This window comes from Podarcis liolepis (genome assembly GCF_965112155.1).
Source record: "Podarcis liolepis genome assembly, chromosome: 16".
In the NCBI taxonomy this organism is placed as follows: Eukaryota; Metazoa; Chordata; class Lepidosauria; order Squamata; family Lacertidae; genus Podarcis; species Podarcis liolepis.
The window spans coordinates 16,356,856-16,384,695 of record NC_139567.1 but is presented as its reverse complement, the minus strand read 5'-3'; the positions used below and the strand labels follow the sequence as shown (position 1 = coordinate 16,384,695).

Genomic DNA, 27,840 nt, shown 5'->3' with positions numbered 1-27,840 from the left:
CCCCACCTTTTCCTGTATTTTTAATAAGAAGTGAAGCTTGTATGTGTATTTCCGACGTGCTGCTTGAAAATAAAACAGAAAAGGAGCAGGCATATTTTAATGGGTTTATTGGAAAGCTGCAAAGAAAAGCTTTTTGCTGTTAATTAAAAAAAACACGCCCAACTGATTTAGAAAATAATAATAATTACCCACCCATCCCTGCAAAGCTGGATGACTTTGGGAGTGGCACAAAGGCCTCACTTCTTCTGCTTACAGAAGACATACATGTCATTTCTTCCCAATGGGATGGGGGTCACAGCAGAAGCAGAAGCCGCCACCCCAGCAGGAGAACGGCTCATGCAGCTGCCACCGAAGACTGTTTCGTTCGTTGACGTGGTCCCAAGCCAGGGCCTCCACCCAGCCCTCAACTCCATGGAAAGCTGCCCATGCTCTGCTCCTGATCCCGGCTGTGTCAGGATATACGTTCAGAAAGGAAGTGCATTGAATGATACCCTTTTGGGTTCCAGTGGTGGAGGAAGGCCCCCGAAAGCTGCTCCTCTTTGCCATTCATCAGCAGCAAGGCAGGCGACGCAGGCGGGGGCACTGGGACAGTGTGAGAAGGCTGGCAGGCAGGGGGCACCGGCCAGCCCAGGGTCTGCTGCGCCACTTGGCAGCAGGATAAGGCAGCGAGTTGGTGAGAGAACACAGGCTCCTTTCTGCAAAGTTTGTGGGGCACTGCAGGGGCAGGCTTCCTCTGCACCCCACCCCCTTGGCACATCCCCAGATCTCAGCCCCACCACAGACACTGAATAAGGCTGCCCACCCCCGGGCAAGGCTCAGCCTCTGTGCCAGCCACAGGCACCCTGACAATCCCACAGCACAGGCGGTGGCCCCCAAATGCAAGAAGGGGCCAGGGTTAGGGGCAAGCTGGGCTACCTGCAAAGAGATGCTTCCGTCGGTCGGACTTCCTTCCTGTGTGCCAAACCCAGGGCAAGCGCTGGTTCAGTTTGCGTGTCCAGGGCTCTCTGCCAGCAGTCAGTAAACCCCGGGTGAGGTAGCCTGCTCTTGCTCTGGGAGATTTAGCAAGCCTCTCCCTGTCGATGGTCTTGGGGTGCCCGCAGCTCCGCCTGCCACTCTTGCCTCCTCCTCCACCCCCAGGCAGGATGGCTGCTGCTCGGGCTCCAGCTCCTTCCCTCCATACAGGGGGACGGTCTCCTCCATCTCTAGCCCATCCTCCAGGCTCTTGGCTGTCCTGCCTTCCGAGGACCAAGGGCAGGCCATGGCGTTGCCGCAGGGGGCCAGGTCAAAGGTCACGCTGTGGCGCATCAGGAACACCTCCAGCATGTAATAGAAGGTCCAGAAGACAGCAAAGCAGCCCAGCAGCATCAGGGTCTGGGAGGTGAGAAGGGGAGAGGAGAGAGAGGGGAGGTCAGAACTGGCATGGAGGTAAAAAAAACCTTTGCAAAAAACAACAGACCAGGAAAGAGGGAAACCAGGGAGAGGAGCGCATCCTGGCTCAAGAGTTCAAAGTTCATATGGTCTTGTGAGCAGTGGAAAACATTGCGGGGGTGTGTGTGCTTGGGTGGTTTTTCACCCAAGTGGCACAGAATCTACCAGCAGAATAAGCTTTGCCAGGAAGGGAGTGGAAGTCACGTCTGGCTTGGCTTGGGCCACAATCCTGGCATTCAGTAGCTTTGGAGACTCGGTCTATGGCTGGCCCAGTATCACCCAGTGAACTTCGCGGCTGGCCAGGGAGGCAGTGGGTGAATGTGGTCTTGCCAGCTGAAGTCCAACACGCCAACCTCTGGCAGACCACCCTTTGCCAGCCTGCAATTATTCTGAGGCTGTCGGCGGAGCCTAACTAAGCTGAGGTCCATGGCTAGGGGGAGCTGACATAATGAGGCCCTGCATGTCAAAATTTGCCACTTCCACCACCCTAGTCTAGCCACCCCTCCCCACCAATTAGCCAAGATTACCCACAGCCTCCGATGACCCACAAGGCTGCAATAAACCTCACTGAACACACATGTTCCAGGGCTTGTCTGCTCTAAACCAATCAAAAAGGGACCCCATTATTCCACTGACCAAACCCACAGTGCCCTGTTGCGCTGACTTATCGCCACGCCACCGCCCAAGCCCTTGCCCCTCACTAGCTCAGTAGGTAGGGCTTGAGACTCTTAATCCTAGGGTTGTGGGTTTGATTCTCTTCACTGGGTGAAAAAATCCTGAATTGCAGAGGGTTTGGACTGATGACCCTCATGACTGCTTCCAATTCAACAATTCTATTATTATTCTTTCTCCCTCCACTGCCTGTTGAGGATCCTGTGACAGGCAGGTGTCCATTACCTTGAGGGTGTTGGTGGTGATGGTGTAAGGCTCCTGCTCAGGGATCTGCAGGCCTGGTGGGCAGGGCAAGGAAAAATCGCCATCTAGGTATCGCCCACTCATGGCCTCTTCAACCAGCCTGCAGAAGAAACAGATTTTCTGAATTACACCCAACAGGCCGGGGGGCAATTTTTCCTTACTTCCCTTCAGCCAGATTTTTCAGGCAGGTTCCTGTGGTCTACTCTCTCTGGCCAAAGCCTTCCCCCACCCCCCGCCATTTTTTCCAAGATCCTGTTATGACAGGGCCCAACCAGAAGTCCTTAAGTACAATCTGAGTGGAATGGCAGCTCTCCCGCCCACACTTGTGATTCCCAGCAATTGGCCTCTGAGCGTGGAGGTAGTGCAAAAGCCACCAGACAAGCCACATATCACAAGGGGAAAAAATATATAAAAAAAATGTGAAAGCCAAAAAACACCCTTCGGGTCATTGCTAGTCTGACCTAAGAAAAATTACTTCCCCCTCCCAGTTAGGGTAACCAGGCCAGGCCCAGAACAGAAGTATTTATCTGCTTTGTAAGCCCCCTTGAGTTTGTTTTTTAGTGGAGTCACTGAACACATGAATTTGATCGGGGGAATCCTTTCCAGTGGGGGCTGGGGAGCTACAAGAGCATTTTAACTGGGCATCCTCTTGCTCCTGACTGAGACTAGGGTTGGGCGATATATTGATGTATCACCCAAAACCGGTTTGAAGTCCATATCACGATAGTGGTTTTGTAATTTGTAACCTGGCAATATACTATGAATCATGATGTTTGTGACTATGCAAAAATCACAATGTGGGGGAAACCGTGAAGCCAGCCAATGCCTCTAACATAGCTCCATCCTTATTTCAGACACCGTGACAATATTGTTATATTGTGATGTTTTGCTGGTGATTTATATTGCAACGTTGAAAACCAGGTATCACCCAGCCTTAACTGAGACAGAGAAATGGAGTCGAATTGTCAGGCCTGGCCACCTCCCAGCCTCTCTGACGCTCGTGCCTCTGCCCCAAATCTCACCATCCTTACCTCTGTCGCTCCTTGATCTCGGCAAGGGCCCACGAGGATCCGTACAGAGTCAGCTGCCAGTGCTTCAGCACACCAGCCCCCAGGGTCTCGTCCCCTGCAAAGGAGAGGCATTGGCAGGAGAGACTAGTGAGGGAGAGGCTTGTGGGATCACACAGACAAGGGGCAAGAGGGGCGCTTGCCACCTCCCAGAATAATAATAATAATAATAACAAGAACAACAATAATAATTTATTAAGTTATACCCTGCCCATCTGGCTGGGTCTCCCCAGCCACTCTGGGCGGCTTCCAACAAAGATTAAAAATACATTAAAATGTCACACATTGAAAACTTCCCTAAACAGGGTTGCCTTCAGATGTCTTCTAAAAGTCAGATAGTTGTTTATTTCCTTGACATCTGATGGGAGGGCATTCCACAGGGCGGGCGCCACTACCGAGAAGGCCCTCTGTCTGGTTCCCTGTAACTTGGCTTCTTGCAGTGAGGGAACCACCAGGAGGCTCTCGGCGCTGGACCTCAGCGTCCGGGCAGAACAATGGGGGTGGAGATGCTCCTTCAGGTATACTGGGCCAAGGCCATTTAGGGCCTTAACGGTCAGCATCAACACTTTGAATTGCGCTCAGAAATGTACTGGGAGCCAATGTAGGTCTTTCAGGACTGGTGTTATATGGTCTCAGCGGCCGCTCCCAGTCACCAGTCTAGCTGCCCCATTCTGGATTAGTTGTAGTTTCCGGGTCACCTTCAAAGGTAGCCCCACATAGAGCGCATTGCAGTAGTCCAAGCGGGAGATAACTAGAGCATGCACCACTATGGCAAGACAGTCCACGGGCAGGTAGGGTCTCAGCCTGCGTACCAGATAGAGCTGGTAGGCAGCTGCCCTGGACACAGAATCCCTCTGGAAAAGGCAAGGGCCTCGATTCTAGGCAGTCACAGTGCCGGCAAGGAGCAGGTGAGTGGCACATGTGCAGGAAGCCATGCAAGGCTCTGAGGAGATTTCACAGCAAGAGCCACATGGGGGGGAAGGAGGGGGCAAGAGTCCTCCCTCTGGGGAAAGAGGGAGTGAAGCTGCAGGACTCACCAACATCCCGGATCAAGAGCCGGTAGGTGCCCTGCGCCTCCTCACCCCAGCAGCGCACGGTGGAGAAGGTCCAGTCCGCAAAGCCACTGGGATCCCTACAGGAGAGATGGAGGACATGGAATCTGTGCAGCGTCCACAGAGCTTGGAATTAGAAACCCACCCACCCCACCCTCAGATGATGGCCTTTCAGCCTTGAGTTATCCAGCCCTTTCTTGGCCTAGGGTGAGGACAGAGACACAGTATACTCATTTTATACATCCTTAAGATTTCGATGACTTCCTCTTTTCTCTTTCCATGGTTCATTTTGCATATCTTAAATTCCTGCATTTTTACCCAAAAAAACTATACCAATCAGTATTCCATGATTGCATCCTCAAAACGTATTTACACCACTGAATTTATCTTAATGCTGCCAGCGTTTTCAGCTGTACACAATTATATTCCATATACAGTGGTACCTCGGGTTAAGTACTTAATTCGTTCTGGAGGTCCGTTCTTAACCTGAAACTGTTCTTAACCTGAAGCACCACTTTAGCTAATGGGGCCTCCCGCTGCTGCTGCGCCGCCGGAGCACGATTTCTGTTCTCATCCTGAAGCAAAGTTCTTAACCCGAGGTACTATTTCTGGGTTAGCGAAGTCTGTAACCTGAAGCGTATGTAACCCAAGGTACCACTGTATTCAATAAAAAATTTCCAATCTTCTTTAAACACACGTTCTTCTGGTTCTCTTATTCTATATGTTAAGTCTGCAAGTTGTGCATATTCTGTCAACTTAAGCCGCCGTTCTTCTTTGGTTGGGACTTCGCTCGTTTTCCATTTTGGGGCTAACAAAACACGGGGCGCAGTTGTTGCATACATGAATACCAGTAACCTTTTCTGACACCTGGGGATTTCAGTCTGAATTATCCCCAACAGAAGAGACTCTGGGTTTTGGGGGGAAAGTACTTACAAACTCCCCCCCCCAATTCATTATAGATAATTTACCAATACTCTTTTACCCTTTTACATGTCCACCACATATAAAAGAATGTTCCCTTCGCCTCTTGACACTTTCGTTTCTTAATTGTACTTTAGCCTGTCCTTCACCAAACATTCCATTTTTTACAAAAATAAATAAAAATGTTCTTAACTGAAAAAAGAATACTACTTTTTTTTTAAAAAGACTAATACGGTTTACTTAAAATCATAAAATAAAACCACGAAGCAACCCATGGCAAAATAACAAACAAAAGGGCAGTGTCGTAAGAACCATAGCTGTCAACTTTTCCCTTTTCTTGCAAGGAATCCTATTTGGAATAAGGGAATTTCCCTTTAAAAAAGGGAAACGTTGACAGCTATGGTAAGAACAGCCTGCTGGATCAGGCCAATGGCCCATCTAGCCAAGCGTCCTGTTCCCCCCAGTGGCTGACCAGATCATAGAATCATAGAACTGTAGAGGTGGAAAAGACCACAGGGGTCATCTAGCCCAACCCCCTGCAATGCAGGAATCTTTTGCCCAAGGTGCATCTCGAACCCATGACCCTGAGATTTAAGTGTCTCATTCTCTACCAACTGAGCTGTCCCAGGATATGCCTGCAGGAAACCCACAAACAGGGTTCAAGCACAAGGGTATGATATGCCTCTCCCCTCCTGTGGAATACAGCAACTGACACTGAGAAGAGTTACTGCTTCCTGCTGTGGAGCAAAGCATAGCCATTGTGAATAGCAGCCATCAATAGCCCCTCACCTCCAAGAATTTGTCTAATCCTGTTTTAAAGTCATTGAGCTTGGTGGCCATCCAGTGGGAGGGAGTTCCATAGTTTTAAACTATACCCCGAGTGAAGAAGCCCTTTCTGTCGTCTGCCTGAATCTTCCAAAATTCAGCTTCATTATGGTTATGGGTCAAGGGGGGAGAAACATTTTCTCTATCCATTCCATGCATCATCATATATACCTGTATCATGCTGGATCTCACTTGCCTTTTCTCTAAACCAGTTACGTCCCGGACGCTGCAACCTTTCCTCCATCCCCTTGGTCATTTGGGCTGCCTTTTTCTGAACCCTACAATATCCTGCCTGAGTCAAGGTGAGCAGAGCAGCCCACAGCCCTTGCAAACAGGACTTGACATCTTCTGCAGAGCTGTTCCACCAGGCCTTTGGCCAAAGCACAGCCTGACCCCCTCCTTTGGTAATCCTCACAGAACTCTTAGCTCAATGGTTGCCATTAATTTGATTTTGAATTGATTTTAAAATGAACTGATTTTAGAATACTGTGTTACTTTTATTGCTGTTAGCCGCTCTGAAACCCGGCTATGGCTGGGGAGGGTGGGATATAAATAAAATTTTATTATTTTTTATTATTAAATGGAAAGAGGTTTATCTGAGGGGCTGGTGTTGCGCTTGGCGATCCCCCCACCTGCTTCCTTCCAGGGGCCGCCCTACTCACGAGTCCATGCTCCGTGGCGTTCCGATCCAAGACTTTATGCCGCTGGGACAGAGGAGGCGGATGTCCAGGTTGCCACGCCGGGGGTGGGTGATGGTGACGGTCACAGCCACATGCTCCAGGGTCCTCATTCCCGAGAGCTCCAGGTCAGCTTCTGTGACTGAGAAGGGAGAGAAGCAACTGCACAATGGCCGCTTGCCCTGGAACCCTAAGCGCTCCTCCTCCTGCAAGGCCTTGGGATGGCTCGGCAGAGGGGGTGGGTGTGCGGGCATCATCCTGGCATGGATGCAAGTGGGACGATGCCCATGGTCCACAAACCACAGCTGGGCCTAATTGATTGCAGCAAACATCTGGATGACCTCCAGTGAGCACGACTTGTGCTATCTGTGCGCACGCCAACCACTCGCGGCGCTACTTGCGCATGTGGGGCTCGGGACCAGGGTGCCACCCTGGGAGCAGCAGGTGGGAAGCAAGAAGCAGAGGAGCTGACCAGGCTCAGATCTGCTCCTCCTAGCTTCCTGCCTTAAAAGCTCCTCCAACCTTTGGCCACCTCCATGGCAGTGTGCATCCATACCTTCCTCACAGGAAGCTACCCAAGAGGAGCCTGGATGCTGGATCAGGCCCAAGGGGGCCCACCTAGCTCAGCATCCTGGTCTCACGATAGCCACCCTGTTGCCGCAAAGCAATGTTTCCCAAACTTGGGTCTCTAGCTGTTTGTTGGACTACAACTCCCATCATCCCTAGCTAGCAGGACCAGTGGTCAGGGGTGATGGGAACTGTAGTCCCCAAAAAACCACCTGGAGGCCCAAGTTTGGGGAAATGCTGCTGCAAAGGGAAGCCCACAAGCAAGACCCCGCGATCTCCCTTTCAAGGCTGCAGTTCCCTCCACCCTCAGAGCCTGACTCTTGCATTCCTCTCTGGGGTTCAGCCGCTTTCTGGCATTTCCTACCCTTCTGTTTGTTGTTTCACATTTCGCCGGAGAGAATTCCTTTTACGGGAAACAGGCGCGGAGCAGCCCTGGACTCCCTTCCAAGGACTCCAAGGCTCTGGGGAAGGCTGGGAACAAGCAGAAGCCCGGGGGGGGGGAAATCTCTCCCCCCTAACCTTAAGATCATGTTGCATCTTCCTAGAGCTCCCCAAGGGCCTCCCAGGGCATGTTGACTAGAGACAGGTTTTTTTCTAGTATTGATGGGGTAGCAGGGTGGGGGAGGGCCCAAGACAGCCCCCCCATGCCTCCCCATCCTAATCAGTTTTCAGTACTGGCCCTGACTTGGTGGAACGCTCTGTCACAAGAGACTAGGGCCCTGTGGGACTTGACATCTTTCCGCAGGGCCTGCAAGACAGAGCTGTTCCGCCTGGCCTTTGGTTTGGACTCAGTCTGACCCTTATGTTTCCCTCCCCTTATGGTTTTGATCTATGGGCTATTACAGTGGTACCTCCGGTTATGTACTTAATTTGATCCAGAGGTCTGTTCTTAACCTGAAACCGTTCTTAACCTGAATCACCACTTTAGCTAATGGGGCCTCCTGCTGCTGCCACGCCGCCGGAGCATGATTTCTGTTCTCATCCTGAAGCAAAGTTCTTAACCTGTGGTAATATTTCTGGGTTAGCGGAGTCTGTAACCTGAAGCGTATGTAACCTGAGGTACCACTGTACGGGCTATTATTAAAATGAGGCTGCATTTTAAATTGTTTTTCCCCCTCCCCTATTATGTTTTTATTGTAATCTTACTGGTGTTAGCTGCCCTGAGCCCGGCCCTGGCTGGAGAGGGTGGGGTATAAATATATTATTATTATTACTATTATTATTATTATTACTACTACTATTATGGCACTCATGTTTCTCAGGCAGGGCTGGCCCTTTGCACCCTGACAAGGCGTTCAGCAGCCCCATGGTGAGGGGAGTCAGAATCTCCCTGCTCAAGTCCTGCCCAAATGTGGTGCTGGAGAGGCGCTGCTAGGTCAGTGGGCCTCTCTCACCGGTGGACAACGTGAGCCGCACGCCCTGCAAGAAATCTCCCCAGTTGCACGAAGGAAGAACACGAATTAGGAGGCCTCGAGGCTTCTCAAGGAAAACAGAGGGATAGGATGAAACCACCTCTGGGAGGCATCAGTAGCTGGGGAAGAGAGGTCTCGCAGTGTGTGCGTGTGTGTCTTGTTTGTGTGGACGGAAGCTGGCCAAGACAGGAGCTGCCGCATTGCCTAAAATGGGCAGAGGGAGCCTCTAGCTTGGGCAGACATCCACGCACACACACACATCCTGCTGAGGCGGCCTGGCGTTGGTTGGGGTAAAGAGGAGGGGGCAGCGCAGCAGTTCCAGCTCCCTCCCCCCTCCCCCGGCCGCAGCGTGAGAGTTCGCACAAACGCTCCCCGATTCCGCACTCTCCCCACCAAACTCGGACTGACCATTTTGGTCGGAATAATGGAAACTGCAAGGAGCATCACTCTCCATCCTGCTAATTGACAGGGATCCCAAACCAACAGGAGGTTCTCCTCTCAAAGCTCCCTCATTTCAAAGGAAGAAGAGCTTCCAAGTGGTTCCTGCCCCAGGGAGTTCCACAGGTTGAAACTTGTTTTTTAGATCTAGCATGGCTCCCCCACTCCCAAGGAGTTGTGGGATCTGTAGTTTTGCAAGGGAACAGGGAATTCCTTTGGAGGGTGACGGGCTTTCACAGGCCTGCCCCTTCCTGGGTTCACAGGGGACGTCAGGGCAGTTAAACCAGCTGAGATTTATTAGTTCATGCCCCTCCCCTCCCCCCCCAAGCTCCACGAACCATTCCAGGTGACCTCCAGCTGCTGTGGCGCCATGGGGATGGTTTTGCTCTCCTTCAAGATGGGACTGACGTAGGAAGCCAGGTAAGGGACCGACTCCCAGATCTGCCAGTAGGGGAGAAGAAAGAGAGGAGTAGGGGAGCGCTGAGCACCACACAGAGCTTTCTTCTGCTGGTCCCTGCATGCAGCGCCCTATACACGACGCTATGCCCCACCATCCAGAAAAGGAGGGAGCAGGGGGCACTCAGCCCAAAGTCATTTCACGCAGAATCCTAGAATTGCAGAGTTGGAAGGGACACCAAGGGATATCTAGTCCAACCCCCTGAAATCTCAACAAAAGCATCTCTGATGGGTGACCACTCAATCTCTCGAATGGAGAGTCCACCGCCTTCAGAGGGAGTCCGTTCCACCGCGGAACAGCTCTTACTGTGAGAAAGCAATAAAACCGCTGGCACATTTGCAAAGCTAAGCAGGGTCTGGTCTGGTTTCAAATTGGATGGGGGACCACATGTTGAGATCCCTGCATTGCAGGGGGTTGGACTGGATGACCCTTGGTGTATTCCTTCCAACTCTACAATTCTATTATTCTAAGGTTTTGTTCGAAATGAGTATTTCTTGCAATTTGAATTCACTGATTCTGGTCCCACCAGAAAACAAGCATGCTTCACCTTGTATGTGAAAGCCCTTCAGATATCGGAAGATGGCCCTTATACCACCAGTTCATCTCCTGGCCTTAATTGTGGAAAAACAACTTTGCAAGCCTGTCAGCTTGCAGACATCGCCCCAGCCCTTTCAGCGTGCAGTGAGGGGCGTGGGGGTCTTGTATGGGGCAGCAAGTCCATCCCAATACTCTCTGGCCCCTGCCCCATGCTTCTGGCTGAAGACTATAATGCCCAGGTGGAGGGCAGTCCTTTCTCCCTTACTCTGGGAATGGGGTGGGGGGAACAGGACCCAAATGAGAACCATGGGGCAGACAGCTGCCTTCCCCCCACATTCTGACAAGCAGCCCTGGTCCTTGGTCCTCTTCCTGCCGACTACCTTGGCCGCGTTGACCAGCCTCCAAGCGTTCAGCAAGCCAAACCCGTGCTGGTGACTGTGGCTGAGGCCAGCCTGGTTGACATCCCAGCTGGCCCGGTTGTCTTCATACTGCAAAGGGAGGCAGGGAGCTGATTAGCTGGGGCAAGAGCTTGGGCCTCAGACAGGGAAGGCGGGAGAGACCGCAGCTTCAGAGGATGGAGGGGGCTTTGATGCTGCTGTGACCCAGGTAGCCTGGGAGCCACTGCAGAGAGCAGGATGCAAGGCTGGATCTGAAACGGTGAATCAGCAGGGCCGAAAGGAGAAGGGAAGAATGCAGTTCCGGATCTGAAACGGTCCAGCTGGCAGTCCCCCTGCCCAAGCATCCTGCTTCATTGATACGCCTTTGAATTGGCAGGGGTTGTGGGAGGAGGGGAGAGCAGAGCCACACCCCACTCCTCCTTTTCCAGGTCTCTGGGATGGGAGTGGTTGGCTCAGCACCAGCACTGATTCAGGTAAGCATCATATCCAAACCCACTGAAACATTCATGCAGAGTTCTCAAGCCCAGCCACCCAGACCCCCGAGAAATGAGGGGGATGAGGAGGAGAGCTTGCAGAGATTACTGTGGCGGGGGGGTGTCTTTGTGGGTTCAGGGTTGCTCTCCACCCCACTGATTCAGGCATGGAATTGTGGGAGGCGGGGGTACCTCTTTGGGACCATGCAGAGGCCCACACTGCCATATTCCTTCAGGGTTCTGAATCCCACCCCCATGACCTAACCCTGGTGGCTCAATTCATCATCAAAGGATCGATGGAGAGCAGAGATCATAAAAATAGCTTGCGGGATCAGGCCAAAGGCCCATCTAGTCCAGCAACTTGTTCTCATGTTGGCCAACCAGAGGGAAAACCACAAGCAGGATCTGACCACAAGAACCCTCTGCCAGCTGTGGCTTCCAGCATAGCTCTCTCTTCTCCGAGAATATCTCAAACCATCTTTTTAGGTTGGTGGCCATTGGTGGCTCTTGTGGGAAGGAGTTCCACAGTTTAGCAATGCCCTGTGGGAAGGAGGTGTCAGGATTTTGCCATGGATTTTTGCCATCATCTCTTTCAGCTCAGTCTACTTCCTTCCTTGTGTTTCCATCCTGCACCTGGGCTTGGGCTCTGTTAGTCCGGAACCAATCTCCTGCCAGCTGCCCCCCTCCCCATCTGGGCATGGCTGGCACTGTGAAGCTTGCCCACAGAGGAAGAGAGATGGGAGAGGGTGCTACAAAGGCGCCCTGGTCTCACCTTGGTGGCTGTGAAGACGATGATGTGCTGGATGTCCCTCCAGGTGAGACAGGGGCGCACCTGCAGCATCAGGGCAATCATGCCAGCAGCCAGGGGGGCTGCAGCAGAGGTGCCGGTGTGCCCCTCCGTGCACCCGGTGCCCCTCTGCAAATCCCAGTCTGTGGTTGCCTGGAAAGAGAAGAGCAGGAAGCTGGAGGTCACTGGTACGAATGGAATGTTTCTGGGGCCAGAGGGAGGGCTGGCTAATCTGGAGGCGTCAGGCATTGGCTGGGGCTTCTGGGAGGTCCAGCCCCAAACAACTGGAGGGCACCAGTTCTGGGAAGGTGGCTGCAACTCAACCCAATTTCCAAGGTAGGATCCAGCAAACACCTGCCTGGATACATCACACAACACCCATCTTGCACCTTTCACTTCCACCCTTGAAAGATCATTCTTCCGCTGCTCTAAACATGAGTAAGCCCGTTTGGCAGGACCGCCTTGTGTGCTCCGTAAAGCCTTTATTTATTTTCTCTTCCTGGTACCAGGCAGGCTGCTCTGACACTGAGCTTAGGGAGGATGGTGGGAGGGAAGGTCACTCTGGAAGGAGCCCAGCTCAAAACAGCTCTGGACCACTTTTCCTTGGGATGCACTAGCAAAGCTTGTCTGTCTGTCTGTCTGTCTGTCTGTCTCTCTCACTCTCACACGGCTGCCTAAGAAGAGTTCTGGGGGATTAACCATGTCAAAGGTTCAGTTGGTGTGAATATAATCTTGGCATTGCTTCTCAAAATGGAATTACATAATAAGAGTAATAATACTCTAAGCATGGGGGGGGGGGCCTGCAAATAATGAAGCCCTGGGTAACTGGTCTGACCATGACTCCCTTATCTCCTTCCTCTCCAAGGTTGGGTTTCTGCAAGGTGGGATGGGTGCAGAATACGGACGGAATCAATCCTTGTTTCTGGCAGCCCATGGAAGAAATGCACTTTGTGCCTGTCTGTTTTGGGTGTCTTGGAGCCCCTGGTCTGGCTCTGAAGCTGCAAGGATAGCATTTCATGTGCCTTCCTTCCACCTTAGTGGTTCAGTCCACCCCTTTGTAATACCTAGTGTCTGATTTGCACATGCAACTCTGGGTGGGTGGGGTGGGGAGACATATTGGGGTTTCCCACTGCAGAGACTTGAACGCTATGTGGCAGCTCTGTGCAATAAACCAGGTGGAGAATCCCCCTTGTTGAAAGGGGGAGAATCCCTCTTGTTGAAAGAGGGGGAGATGGAGGCAAAGGCAGTAAACTAGCACAAGGGATTGGCAGCTACTGGATTTCTGCCTTTGTTCCTTCCTTCCTCCCACCTGCTGCTGTGGCTCAAAGGGGGCTGGGTCCATTTTTCCACCACTTCCAGTATCATCCATTTGGGTTTGGGGACAAGGGAGCCACCCGGCTGCTTCCACTCCAACCAGCCCAGAAGACCCTTGAGCTCCTTGGGAAGGCCCAGAAGCAGGGGAGGGAGATGTCTTTGCTTGCAAAGACAATGCCACAGAAGGGAGGAGGCCATTTAAGCAGACATAAAAGGAAATACAAAGGAAAATGGAATGATGCACCTTAAGGGGGGGCAGTGAAGGAATGCATAGCGCAAAACCAGACCAGACACTTGGAAGAACAAAATGTCCTACACTTGTGGCACCGTTTTTTAAAGGATTAGTAGCAAGCTGCAAGGGGAGGGGGATTTGGATTGGGGGCATTATTATTATTATTATTATTATTATTATTATTATTATTATTACAGTCGTATCTCAGAAGTCGAACGGAATCCTTTCTGGAAGTCCATTCGACTTCCAAAATGTTCAGAAACCACAGCACAGCTTCTGATTGGCTGCAGGAGCTTCCTGCAGCCAATCAGAAGTCCCACTGGACATTCAGCTTCCAAAAATAGTTCACACACTGGAACAGTCACTTCTGGGTTTGCAGTGTTTGGGACTCAAAACGTTTGAGAACTAAGCTGTTTGAAAACCAAGGTACAACTGTAGTATTGTTGTTGTTGTTGTTATTATTGAATTTTTTTTAATCTTGCCCTAGGCAACCCAAAGAGACTTACACACAAACAAACAAAAAGCCCCACATAGATATATTAAAACCAAGGGGAAAACCAAAATGCATTAAAAGCACCCCACACGCTTCTAAAAAGCTACTGATAACTAAAAGCCACAACCTGCTATATTGAGAGCCCCAGCCAGTTGCATGGGGGCATGTATTAATTATCATCCTCGCCATCTGCCTTTCACCCTAAATTCCCAGGGCAGGTTACAACAATTCAAACACAGCATGTAGGTACTTGTATGGTATCTGCATGTCTCAGGGAATGGTTAAGATCAGGACATCTGTATTTGGGGAGGGGGAAGAGGGTTAATTGGCTCCAGTGCCCCCACTACTTCCTTGATTTAACTAGCAGCCCATTTGCTTGCATTTAAAGGAAGTTGGGCAATCTCTCTCAGCTCTCCGTGTGCAACAGGCTGTTTTGGCTCTTAGTTATATTGCAAATAAATGAAAGGCAGGCCTAAGAAGAGTGAGGGGTGTTTTTTGGGGGGGGAGGGAGGTTGCTCCTGTCATGCCTTGGCTACAAGGTCCTAGAGGCACCTGGCCAGCCATTCGAGCAACGGGAAGCTGGCCTAAATGGAATCTTGCTCCGTGATCGAGCAAGGCAGTGTTTACGCATTCTTGCTGTTTAAAAAGATCACAGCTCTGTTCTAACTGTGCCGGTGGAAAGGTCTGGCTGCCTCCTTCTGCCTTGCCAAGCACAGTCCTCCCCTCCCTCCCGCCGCTGACTTTTAGGTTGAGCGTGGAACCATTCTGTCGGCTGCTGACAGCTGTTATTTGCACTTGGACACGAGATGCACGTTTTCAAACATGCACTAGCTTGGCCAGGAAGCATCAACAGGAGCCAAGAAACTGGGTTAAATTCTTCCCATTAAGGACACAGTAGAACATCATGCTAAAAGCCCCTTGTGGCAACGGGAAGAAGAGCTAACTCTGGAGTTTGCAAAAGCCCTGCAGAGCAGAGCACACCAGGCTCCTTGCATGCAACCTAAATAATAATAATAATAATAATAATAATAATAATAATAATAATAATATATTATTAATACCCCGCCCATCTGGCGGGATTTCCCTATCAGTGCCTGCAGGAAAGACCTTTGCTGGCATGCGTGAAGCCCCCATGGCAAGCTCTGGGGGACACGACAAGGCACTTAAAAACCCATTGGGTGACCCAGTGCTGCGCAACGGCAGCATTTGGAACCTGCTGGACTTACAATGCTCCTCATCATCTTGTCTCCCCCGCTGAAAGTCACAGCCAGCATGGAGGCGCACTCCTCAGCGTAAAAGGGCATGTACCCCATCTCATCCACTGCTCCTGGAGGGAAAGAAGAGGCCAAAATAAAAGGGCTGAAGAAAGTGGCACATACACACAATTTACTATTTAGTAATACAGTGGTACCTCGGGATAAGTACTTAATTCGTTCTGGAGGTCCATTCTTAACCTGAAACTGTTCTTAACCTGAAGCACCACTTTAGCTAATGGGCCCTCCTGCTGCCGCCGCGCCACCGGAGCACAATTTCTGTTCTCATCCTGAAGCAAAGTTCTTAACCCGAGGTAATATTTCTGGGTTAGCAGAGTCTGTAAGCTGAAGCGTATGTAACCCAAGGTCTCCACTGTATCCTGAAAATGTTTTCAGTGGGATAAACAGAGCCAAGCCACTAGCAGGGCAGCTCTGGGGGAATGGGGACAAGATTTGGGCATTTGCAGCAAGACATGTGAAACAAAGTCATGGAAAATAACCTCTCCCCCTGCCGTGCCCCCAGAATGCTTTGATTTGTCTCCTGCCTTGTGGGCAGCTTCCCAAAAGCAACAAGCATAGGCTTATTCATCCGGCGCAGCCTGGCGACTGAAGCAGGGGAGGGGAGAGGGGAGAAAATCTCAGTGGTGGCTGCAGAGTAATGCTTTTCCTTGGGACCCCAGCTGTGCCCAACTCAAGTTCCTGCGTTAGGAAAACATATTCAAGCTCCGAAGGGCTGCTTGAGGGAACCTGGATTTCAGAAAGAGCTTGGAGCCCAATGCATCTGTCAATAATAAATAATAATAATAATAATAATAATAATAATAATAATAATAATAATAATAATAATTTATTATTTATACCCCGCCCATCTGGCTGGGCTTCCCCAGCCATTCTGGGCGGCTTCCAAAAGAATATTAAAATACTATAATACATCAAACATTAAAAGCTTCCCGAAGCTGTCTGTTTGTCTGTCTGTCTCACAGACACAAACCTTCTGCACAAAGCTCCCGCCTGCCCATGTTGTCATATTGTCAGTCTGTTGACAACAGTCCATTGTCAACACTTGCGTCTTACAAATGGCCTGCATACAGATGTCGGCTATGTTTAGATACATAGGACAATATTTGGAATGAGTTTATGCAGAATGAAGTAGGCTATTACCATCTATATGTTTTAGGATAATAACACTATATCAAATTTATGTCAGAATGGGAGTATAGTACATTGCTCTTCGTTTTTTGGGGTATATATTGTTACAAAAGCCCAGTGGCTACACCTCTCTCTGCCAAGCCGTGGCAGGAGCGCATGGGGCCACTGGCACACACCCTGGGTCTGTGCCCCTTTGGAGAGTAGAAGGCACAGCAGAGACTGTCCTGCTTTAAGAAATATGGTTTTTTCTCCCACATATTTACACCTTCAGTCTGCATGGAGGGGGTCCAGATCTTACAGAGTGGCCCAAAGCGTTGCAGGCAGTCCTCCTTCCTTCTCCCTTGCCAAGATGGATCTCAGCCTTTCTTCCCCTTTCTTCTTCCCAGAAGCACCTTGCCCTCCTCCAGAGCAGTTACCCTGGCAACCTTCCTACTCTCCAGTCTCTGGTCACACCTGGGGCAAGAAGGTCTGTTGTCTTCTTGATGACCCTCAACAAGTTCGTTCTTCCCTCAGCCAGCCAGCTAGGCTGGTTTGTATAAAGCATCCCGGGAATTCCCTGTCTGGCACAGCCTTGCCGTTTATGGGTTATTTAAAAAAAAATATTTATACTTCTCAGGTTTATACATTTCACTAATTTACAATCATTTTGACATTTCAAAAATTGACTTCCTTCCCTCTCTTTCTGCGGTTCCTTAAATTTATTTTTAATATCTTCTGCATATCCAAATTAACTTAATTTGCTCATTTATTCATCTTCTTTAAATACTGTATATACTCTTATGAAACTGCAGGTTATTACAATAATCCTGCCAATGTTTTTATCTGTTTACAATTTTTCTGTAAATATTCCATAAACAATTTCCATTCTTTTATTTTAAAAAATTGTTATCTCGATTCTTATAATTCTGGTAAGTTTCGCCATTTCTGCATATTCCATGAGTTTTTGTATCCGTTCTTCTTTTGCTGCTTCTTTCCATTTTGGGGCAAATCACATTCTTTCCACTGTAGTAGCATACATGAATAGAGGTTTACGTTTTAATCCATTCCCCAATTCATCAAACCCTGGTATTTATTAATTTCTAGGGTTTAGGGGTACTGTAACAATATAGAGTGGTATCTCTGGTTGTGGACGGGATCCGTTCTGGAGGTCCGGTCGGATCCTGAGGTTTCTGCAAACTGAGGACCGCTTCTGCGCATGGCGAAACCCAGTAAAATACTTCCAGGTCTGCTCTGCGCGCATCCCAAAGTTTACATAACCAGAGAGCTGCGTAAACGGAGGTACGACTGTATATATTCTTTCCTATACACATCTTTGATTCCCCCCCTCACTTCCCTCAATTCCCCCCCCCCTTGCATCACTTTATTTCATTATAATTGAAATTCTTCCAGTAAAAATATTAAAACAGTGGTACCCTGGATACAAACGGGATCCATTCTGGAGCCCCGTTCGCATCCTGAAGCGAACGTAACACGCGACTGCACATGTGCGGGTTGCGTTTTGCCGCTTCTGCTGATGCGCACGACGTCATTTTGAACATCCGCGCATGCGCGAGTGGTGAAACCCCAAAGTAACGTGTTCCGTTACTTCCGGGTCACCGCAGAGCGCAACCCGAAAACGCTTAACCTGAAGCGTATTCATCCCGAGGTATGACTGTAAAAAACAGGCCCCTGCCTGCCCTCTTACCGATGGTGACGGTGTAGATGGAGTTGGCGTAGCCATCATAGTTGCAATTGTCATTGTGCTGCCCTCCGTTCCCACTGGCCACCACAAAGATACTGCCAAAGCCCTGGCGGCCAGCCATCACCCCATGCTGCAAAGCGGCCTGAAAGGTAAAGGGGTGGGTTAGCTGAGTGAGCAGGGGCGACCTTGCCCCACCCATCTCACAATGCAGGGCACACCCCCCCGGCCCCCTTGCTAAAGAACTTCCAGCAAGGACAATGGAAAGCCCTAGAAAGCCCACAGGACAGGGGTCCTAGACCTTTCAGCTCCCTCAAAACCTGTGCATGCGATCCGGTGGTTCACAGCTGATCACACACAGAAGGCTGCTTCCTTCCTCCAGAGCCACCCTGTGAGGCCCAGTGTTCTCCAGGTCTCTCGGGCCGGCAGGGAAGAAGATGGCAGAACTCGAACTCCGTACCTTCCCAAGCTGGTGAGGACCATCCACAGTTTTGCCATCGTCATCGGGGCCCCAGCTGCGAAGGGAAATGCAGGGAAACAGAACTTAGGGACAAATCTGAGGGTCACAACAACCTGGGGTATCTAAGGTAAATCTAACTGTTGGAGATGCAATAGGGATAATGCTTCTCTAAAATGTATGTTTTTCCATTGTCCTATATCAAAAGGTTTTTGGTAGATGCTAACTGAAACTATCAACAGAACGAAATAAAAAAATTCCTTCCAGTAGCACCTTAGAGACCAACTAAGTTTGTTATTGGCATGAGCTTTCGTGTGCATGCACACTTCTTCAGATGCAGATGTGTATCTGAAGAAGTCTGCATGCACATGAAAGCTCATACCAATAACTAACTTAGTTGGTCTCTAAGGTGCTACTGGAAGGAATTTATTTTGTTTCGACTACGGCAGACCAACACGGCTACCCACCTGTAACTATCAACAGAACTGTATGGATCAACCTTACATTTACAGAGCAAAATATTGTCTTGAGTTATATACCCAGAACATGGAACCTTACAAAAGGACAATACAAGTGGACTCTCTGTGCCCTTACCACACAGCAAAAAAGACTGATACTGATAAACTGGAAAAATAAAAATGCGGCTCTCTTCTATGATTGGGTTGAAGACTTACACAAACTCGCAACATATGAACAACTTGCATATAAACGCAGACTTGCCATGGACAAATTCAATGACATTTGAAATCCATTCTTACAAATACAGTGGTACCTCAGGTTAAGAACTTAATTCATTCTGGAGGTCCGTTCTTAACCTGAAACTGTTCTTAACCTGAGATACTATTTTAGCTAATGGGGCCTCCCGCTGCCGCGCAATTTCTGTTCTCATCCTGAAGCAAAGTTCTTAACCTGAGGTACTATTTCTGGGTTAGCAGAGTCTGTAACCTGAAGCATCTGTAACCCAAGGTACCACTGTGGTGTAATAGGTTAAGATCTGGTAAAGTACAATAACAACCTTGTAATGTATACAGTTTTGAGGTTCCCCCCCCTTTATTTTCCCTTCTACACGGGTTCTGTTTCTCTTTTTCTTCTTCTCTCTTTTATTTACGTCTCACAATATTTAGTACACATATGATTTTGTACTTTTAAAACTCTCATTAACGATGTTTAAAACTAAACAACAGCAACAACCTGGGATACCAGGAGTTCCTGGAAGTGGCAGGCCAGGGCAACAAAAACCCCTTTCCCACTTCCATGGGGTCACACAGGTGAGTGAACAGGATTCCCCATTCTCTCCATCACAACTGACCCAACAGCTCCAACCAGCAGGGGAGACTGTAGGAAAAAGGAAGTGCCTGCTGGTGCCCTGGGTGATGCAATTTCCGGGGACGCCACCAAGCATCTAGCAAACCAGCCCTTCTGCAATTGAGACCAGAGCCCGTGGCACAGACTTTGCCCACAAAGGGGACTGGGTTCACATCCCTGTGATCAAAGCCCTCCCCCCCCAAGCTTCTTATTTATTTGCTGTTCTTCCAGCACTGACCTGCAGCTGTAGATGTCGTTGATTTGATAGTGCTTGTTGAAAGCCACAGCCTCCATGCTGTCAGTGAGGGGCCCGTCCAGCACTCGGATCCCTGCACAGACAAGACAGGTAAGGCAAGGGCAGGAGAGACCTGGCAAGCAGTTCAGACACACACACCGACAGAGGCTTCCAGTGCCATCCCAGAGCAAGGAGGCCTGTGTTCAAGTCTTGCTTCGGCCCAGGACACTGGGTACTGCGGGAAAGTGGCTTTCTCCCTCTCAGCCCCTCCAGCTGTAAAATGGGAATAAAAGTAACCCACTGCCCTTTGAAGGTGACTCGGAAACTACAACAAATGCTGAATGGGGCAGCCAGACGGGTGACTGGCAGCAGCCCCCAATATCATATAACAAGGGACCCAAAAGAGCTACATTGGCTCCCAGTATGTTTCAGAGCACAGTTCAAAGGAATAATACCAACCTTTAAAGCCCTAACAGCCTCAGCCCTGTATACCTCAAGGAGTGTCTCCACCCCCATTGTTCAGCCTGGACACTGAGGTCCAGCTCCAAGGGCCTTCTGGTGGCTCCCTCAGTGCAAGAAGTGAAGCTACAGGGCCTTCTCAGTAGTGATACCCCACCCTGGGGAACACCCATCAGATGCCAAGGAGATAAGTAACTATACAATTATGCAACTTTCAGAAGACATCTGAAGGCAGCCCTGTATCAAGAAGTTTTTAATGTTTGATGTTTTATTATGTTTCTGTATATACTGGAAGCTGCCCAGAATGGCTGGGGAAACCCAGAAAGATGAGCAGGGTACAAATAATAAAATTATTATTATTATTATTATTATTATTATTATTATTATTATTATTATTATTATTATTATTATTGCTGCTGCTACTACTACTACTACTCTCAGGCAGGCAAGCAAGAGGTGTCCCTGCAGTTGCAAGGGATGCTCCAGCCAGGTAACATCACTAGAGGAGGGCCAGTAAAGGAGCCAGTGAGGGGTGTGGCTTGAGGAAGGTGTATGGCCTGCACAGTCCGGAGGCCCAGAGAGAGGGGGATGCTGGCCTGCATTTGGCCCACAGATTGAAGGTTCCCCACCCCTGGGCTATTTAAGCAGTGCTTAGCAATGATGTATCTTTGGAGTGAAAGTGGAGCTGGTGGAAGCCACACCTGCTAAACAGCAGAAGGAAGTTGGGAGAACTTATTCTCACCTGCTGAGCTGATCCCAGACTGTGTGTGTGTCTGTTACAGGACAAAAGGGAAGGGATGGAGTCAGGAGATCAGAGGAGCAGCAAGAAGAGCTGGGCTGGGATCTGCCCTGCTTACCTCCACCCCACCCTGGAATTCCTGTTTCCACCATCAAGGTGGGATGTGTTCAGCTGCCACCCAGCTCCACTTCCATCTAAACCACTTGCAAAACGCCAAGGGATCTTTTCGGCCATCAGACACCCCGTGCAATGCACCCATTTCATACTGTCAAACCATGAACGTCTGCAGCTACATTTGGTTTTTTTCAAGCCGCAAACCTCCCACAGGGAGAGCAAACAGACACACTTGATCCGGAACCACGTTCCCAATGAACCAGAGAGCTGCTAATTGAGCCAATTTGCACGGGAAGTCTAGACCGGCAGTGAGCAAACATCGCTGCAGATGAGAGCTGCCTGCCCAGCTCAGCGGCAGAACAAACATCCTTCGTTCTCTGCGATTCGGGGAGCTGCGAGCACAGCGGTTACTGCCTCACCAGATCATCTTGGAGGGGCCCCACAAACAAGCCCCCGAGGCTCAGCCAGACTCCCCTCTTGCACTGTGTTTGCCAGTCTGCTCTCAAAGCACCTGGAAATCAGCATTTGTGCAGTTCCACTTTGCACTAAAGAGGAACGCATGCACCCCAGACCCTCAAAAGCCTGTGAAGCAAAGCAGCCTATGCTCTGAACAAAGGGGGGGGTGTCCTGCTCTCCCCACAAGATTATCTTGGGATAGGGAGAAGACGCCACCTGCTGTCCATAGCGGAGAATGGTAGCCTATGACTTTCAGGCTTGTTGAGACCCTCCCTTGCTTTCCACAGCCCCCACGCCCAGGTGTGGCAAATACTGTGCTGAAGACAAAAGGTTAGGGTTGCCATATTTTGAAGAGCAAAAAAAAAGGACACATTTGCCAACTTCTGCTTTTAACTATGGATTGCTTTGATGGCTCTCGCTTTAAATACCCCTATTTAAAAAAGCAGAGACATCACCTTGCCAACAAAGGTCCGTATAATTAAAGCTATGGTTTTCCCAGTAGTGATGTATGGAAGTGAGAGCTGGACCATAAAAAAGGCTGATCGCTGAAGAACTGATGCTTTTGAATTATGGTGCTGGAGGAGACTCTTGAGAGTCCCATGGACTGCAAGAAGATCAAACCTATCCATTCTTAAGGAAATCAGCCCTGAGTTCTCACTGGAAGGACAGATTGTGAAGCTGAGGCTCCAATACTTTGGCCACCTCATGAGAAGAGAAGACTCTCTGGAAAAGACCCTGATGTTGCGAAAGATGGAGGGCACAAGGAGAAGGGGACGACAGAGGACGAGATGGTTGGATAGTGTTCTCGAAGCTACCAGCATGAGTTTGACCAAACTGCGGGAGGCAGTGGAAGACAGGAGTGCCTGGCGTGCTCTGGTCCATGGGGTCACGAAGAGTCGGACACAACTAAACGACTAAACAACAACAACAAGGCTATAGCAGCAGGGATATATTGCTAGTAAGAATGTTCTGAACTTTCAACAACAAAATAAGAATAATACATATTGCTCCCTCACTCGCCACATTAAAGTATTTAGACTCATGTTCACATCTTTGTGAACATAAATGTGCACAGAACAATTTATTAAACTGTTGAACATAGACATATGGACTCTCCTGAAGGGCAGGGGGTGTTAACTCTTGCCCTCCCAGGCTCCTCCTCCAAGATCTTGTAGCTGAGCCAGTGTCCTTTTAGTTCAGCCACAAGAGAAAGGACTTCTACAGTACAGTCGTAGCTTGGATCCCAAACTCCTTGGGAATCGAATATTTTGCCCCCTGAACGCTGCAAACCTGGAAGTGAGTGTTCTGGCTTGCGAATGTTCTTTGGAAATTGAACGTCCAACGTGGTATACACGGCTTACGATTGTGTGCAGGAAGCTCCTGCAGCCGATTGAAAGCCGCGCCTTGGTTGTCAAACGTTTTCAGAAGTTGAACAGATTTCCGGAACGGATTCCATCCGACAACCAAGGTACGACTGTACGTAGCTAGTTTAAGATGCTGCTCTGTTGCAATTCTCTGCTGCAGACTAGCTTAGCTGGGTCCCTAGCTGGCACTAGAAAAAAAATTCTTGGGTTACTGTAAACACAAGAACCAAACAGAAAAGCCTCTGTACATTTTGCCAGATTTAAAAAATCCACCCTGAAAAAGAGGATGTGTCTGGCGGGGAGGTGGAAAGGACATATGGCAACCAGACCTGAAAAGAGGACATTTCCTGGAAAAAGAAAACATATGGCAACCCTACAAATTGGTTCCAGAGGTGAGGTGGCCGTTGCATGCTGAGCTACAGGTGAGAGCTGAATGCAGGGTAGGGACCAGACAAACTACCCCAAAAAGAGCAACATGTCCCCCACCAGAAGAACTACCCCTCCCCTAACACCCCATAACACCCCTGTATGCCCTGTAGCAATGTCATTATCATGCCCATATGTGTGGATGTGTAAACATGCAGGGGTCCGTGGGTGTTAAGGGAACAACAGCTTGCCTAAGGTCACCTCGTGAGTTCACGGCAGAGGTAACCATGAGGGGAAATAGGGACCACCTGGCTCACAGCTCACGCTCTGCCACAGCAGCCTTCGGGACACTGCTTCACCTGCAGAAATGCAAGCCAGCTGAATCCCACCCACTTTCCTTGCAGCAACTGGGCAGAGTCCAACCCAAACAGAGGAACACCGGAAGCTGACTCTTTTTCTGAGTCAGATTGCCAGCCCATCCAGCTCAGTGCGGTCCACACTGGCCGGCAGAGGCTCTCTAGAATGTCAGGCAAGAGATTCTCTCCTTGCAGATTCCAACTGGGCAATGCTCTGGCACTGAGCCGCAGCAGCTCTCCCCTGCCACCGGGTGCCAGTACCTGCGATCCGGCTGCCATAGGCAACTCCCACAGCACAGAAGCTGTTGTTGGAGACGGCTGCGATCTCCCCAGCACAACGGGTCCCATGATGGTTGCCGTTTTCCTCGTCCGGGTGGGGCATGGGGTCTGGGTCGTTGGAATTCAAGTCATAGCTGCCTTCAGGGCTCTGAAAGAGACCAAGAGCCAGAGTTGAGAGTCCTTTTTCCTGGGAGTGCGAGGGTAACTGCAGCTGGGGAACAAAGCACTCAGGACTCAACAAACATCAGTCACCTTTCCCCCCTGCCCCTTCTTTCCTGCTTTATTGTGATTTTGTTGCCTACAATAATTGCATTCGCTTTTAATCCTTGCAGGCTCTTGTTCCCAGAAGGGCCAATCTTTTAATTAAATAAAAAACGGCTGAACCGCATAATTTCCTGAGGGGGGACGGGACGGAAAATCATCAGAGGAGTTGACGGAAGTCCAAAATATTGTATAAGATGAGAAGTTATGCTGTATGACTGTTGGAACTGATATGTTAAAAAATTAATAAAAATGTATATATATATATTTTAAAAAACTCCTGAGGGGGAAATCATGTTTATTTATTTAATTTATTAAATTTATGCATTGTCCCTCATCACAAGATCTCAGGCCGGTTCACGGAATAAAATACAAGATAAAAACACAAATAAATAAATTAAAACAAAAATAACAGGCATTTAAAAGGCTGTAGAATATTAAGTAATCAGGTTTCACCTCACCCCAAGACCCTGATCTAAGGCAGCAGGTGCTGCTTCTGGGCTCAGGATAAGACGGGAACAAGCATTTGGGTAATCTGTGGCATGCCCAGGAAACCGCCATCAGCCACCTTTGGGTGCTTTGCGTCAGAGTCACAACCCCTGCCCCCTTCCATTTCAAAGAGGAAGCTGAACAGGACAGGGCAGGAAATGTGGGTTGTGACCAGTGCTATTTTTCTAGAAAAAGAGGTGCCAGAACTCACCATGAATGCCTCCCTTGTTCTTTTATACAGTCATAGGTAAAGGTAAAGGGACCCCTGACCATTAGGTCCAGTCGTGGCCGACTCTGGGGTTGCGGCGCTCATCTCTTTATTAGCCGAAGGAGCCGGCATACAGCTTCCGGGTCATATGCCCAGCATGACTAAGCCGCTTCTGGCGAACCAGAGCAGCGCACAGAAACGCCATTTACCTTCCCGCCGGAGCAGTACCTATTTATCTACTTGCACTTTGACGTGCTTTTGAACTGCTAGGTTGCCAGGAGCAGGGACTGAGCAACGGGAGCTCACCCCATCACGGGGATTCGAACCGCCAACCTTCTATCGGCAAGTCCTAGGCTCTGTGGTTTAACCCACAGCGCCAACCGCATCACCCATGTCCAGTCATACCTTGGGTTAAATGTGCTTCAGCTTGAGTGCTTTCGGGTTGCGCTCCGCAGCGACCCAGAAGTAACGGAACGCGTTACTTCCGGGTTTCGCCGCTCGCGCATGCGCAGACAATCAAAATGACATCACGTGCATGCGCGGAAGTGGCGAATCGCAACTCGCGCACGAGCAGACGCGAGTTGCATTCGCTTCTGGATGCGAACGGGGCTCCGGAACGGATCCCATTTGTATCCAGGGGTACCACTGTACTAGCAATGGAGCCTACCTGAGAGGCGCCGGAACTCAGTTCTGGTGAGGTCTGGCTGGATAAAAGCCCTGGTCATGTCAACCCCATCTCCAGTGCCCCTTTTCTTGCTGCCTCAGGTGAGAGAAATGCAGAAGCATTTGCACAACATCAAGACTTGGTCCGTTTTCAAAGACCTTCAAAGGTGGTTTTGGCAACTGCCTGGAACTCTACCATATTTACCAACATAGCACAATGCGGCAGATTCTTTCCTGCTGTTGGATGGCAAGAGAACCTGAACACGGCTCCACAACGCCTGGAGAGAGAAGGGCTTGGGTGATGGGATCCTGCCCAGCAATTCCCCATTGGGCAGCATCCGGCCCAGCTGCTTAGGAGCGGCATGTATACAAGCTATCCTGAGCCAAGCCAGGTCTAGGCCCTACCCTCCTTTGCTTCCATCCGCCTGGACTCAGCTGACGGGCCAGTTGCCAGTTGAGCCCCAGCCACCTGACCCAAAAGCCTACTGGATCCAGGTGGTTGAGTCTTAAAAGGCCAAAAGTGTCCTCTTCTCCAGCCCAGCCAAGGCCAGGAGGCAAGCCTCTTGCAACTCTAAGGTAGGGCTGCGCGATATCTGGTTTTCAACACTGTGATATATCGCCAGCTGAACATTGCAATATATCATTATATCCCAATGGCTGGATCTAGACACATCAAAAAAAAGTTTGAGGAAAATGTGTTGTAAAGCTCATAATGCAAAACCACACTGCCGAAGGATAGAACTCTACAGCGCCATCTGATGTCACAGTGTTATAATGCAGCATTTAAAACACTTTTAAAAAAATTAATGTTGCCGAGTCCAATGTCTGAAATAAGGATGAAGCTTTGTAGAAGCATTGGCTGGATTCACAGTTTTCCCCACATTGCAATTTTTGCATAAGCACACACACACACACACACACACACACACACACACACACACACACACTATGATTCGCAATACATTGCCAGATATGAAACAGATATCACAATACAGTCATACCTCGGGTTAAAGTAGCTTCTGGATAAGTATTTTTGGCTTGCGCACTGCGGCAACCTGGAAGTAATGGAGCGCGTTACTTCCGGGTTTTGCCGCTCGCGCATGCGCAGACGCTCAAAATGACGTCACGCGCATGCGCAGAAGCGGTGAATTGCGACCCGTGCATGCGCGGGTTGTGTTTGCTTCTGGATGCGAACAGGGCTCCAGAACAGATCCCGTTCGCATCCAGAGGTACCACTGTATGGACTTTAAACCAATTTGGGACGCTATATCACCCAGCCCTACTCTCAGGCACCAGCTGGGCCCTAACTCTCCAAGCCCAGCCCAGGCAGCTGTGGTGCCCCAAAGGGAAGGTGGTGGCATCAGCTACTCACGTAGTTGGGCTGGATGTCTTTGATGGTGTGCTCCACCCCGTCATCCACCACGACCACTGTCACACCTTGGCCAGTGACATTCCTTTCCCAGACGCCCGTCACATTGATGTCCATCCCGGGGCTCTTGCGGTTGTTCTAGGCCAGGAGACAGAAGGGAGGCAAAACATTCAGAGGGCACAGCAAGGAGGCAAGCCAACATGCACACACAGGAGCAGAACCTGGGTTTGCTGCAGGTGTCGTGGAGTGGTTGGATGCAGAGGAACGGTGGGAGGAACCAGCTGGGGAACCCCCAAGGGAAGAAGGCTCAGAGTCCAGGGAATGGTGGTGGGATGACGATGAGGAAGAGGAGGTGTTGGCAGTGGAAGAGTAACAGGGCTTAGTGAGCAGGGAGAGTCTGTGGCGGAGAGAAGTCCGGAATCAGAGGCAGAAGTAGAAGCAGGAGAGAGTGGGATGAGGGAGGCCAAGAGGCACAGATGAATCAGGCTGGTGAAGAAGTCTCCTCCCTTCCTGTTGCAACAAACTCCCCTCCCTGCTGGTCTCCCATGTGGGAAAATGATTGCTTGTACATAAGAGCATGAGCAGAGTTCTTATTATTGCAGAGTGATTTTGCAGCACAAGACATTGCTTGGAGCATGAACAGCGCG

General features: G+C 49.8%; 1 protein-coding gene across 2 annotated transcripts in view; it reads right to left on the bottom strand.

The window, feature by feature from the left end:
- Nucleotides 1-90: 90 nt before the first annotated feature.
- Nucleotides 91-27,840, bottom strand: part of PCSK7 (proprotein convertase subtilisin/kexin type 7) — a 33,126-nt gene continuing 5,376 nt past the window's right edge. For both annotated transcript variants that reach the window (XM_083480977.1, XM_083480976.1), the window contains exons 3-16: nt 27,197-27,331; nt 24,186-24,351; nt 20,074-20,164; nt 18,534-18,588; nt 18,080-18,218; nt 15,220-15,320; nt 11,940-12,107; nt 10,677-10,784; nt 9,641-9,743; nt 6,871-7,027; nt 4,448-4,542; nt 3,375-3,468; nt 2,326-2,443; nt 91-1,371 (exon numbers count right to left, since the gene is read on the bottom strand). In XM_083480977.1, coding sequence (XP_083337103.1) covers nt 1,015-1,371; nt 2,326-2,443; nt 3,375-3,468; nt 4,448-4,542; nt 6,871-7,027; nt 9,641-9,743; nt 10,677-10,784; nt 11,940-12,107; nt 15,220-15,320; nt 18,080-18,218; nt 18,534-18,588; nt 20,074-20,164; nt 24,186-24,351; nt 27,197-27,331 — 1,887 coding nt within the window. In that variant the 3' untranslated portion in view covers nt 91-1,014. The remainder of the gene's footprint in view (nt 1,372-2,325; nt 2,444-3,374; nt 3,469-4,447; nt 4,543-6,870; nt 7,028-9,640; nt 9,744-10,676; nt 10,785-11,939; nt 12,108-15,219; nt 15,321-18,079; nt 18,219-18,533; nt 18,589-20,073; nt 20,165-24,185; nt 24,352-27,196; nt 27,332-27,840) is intronic.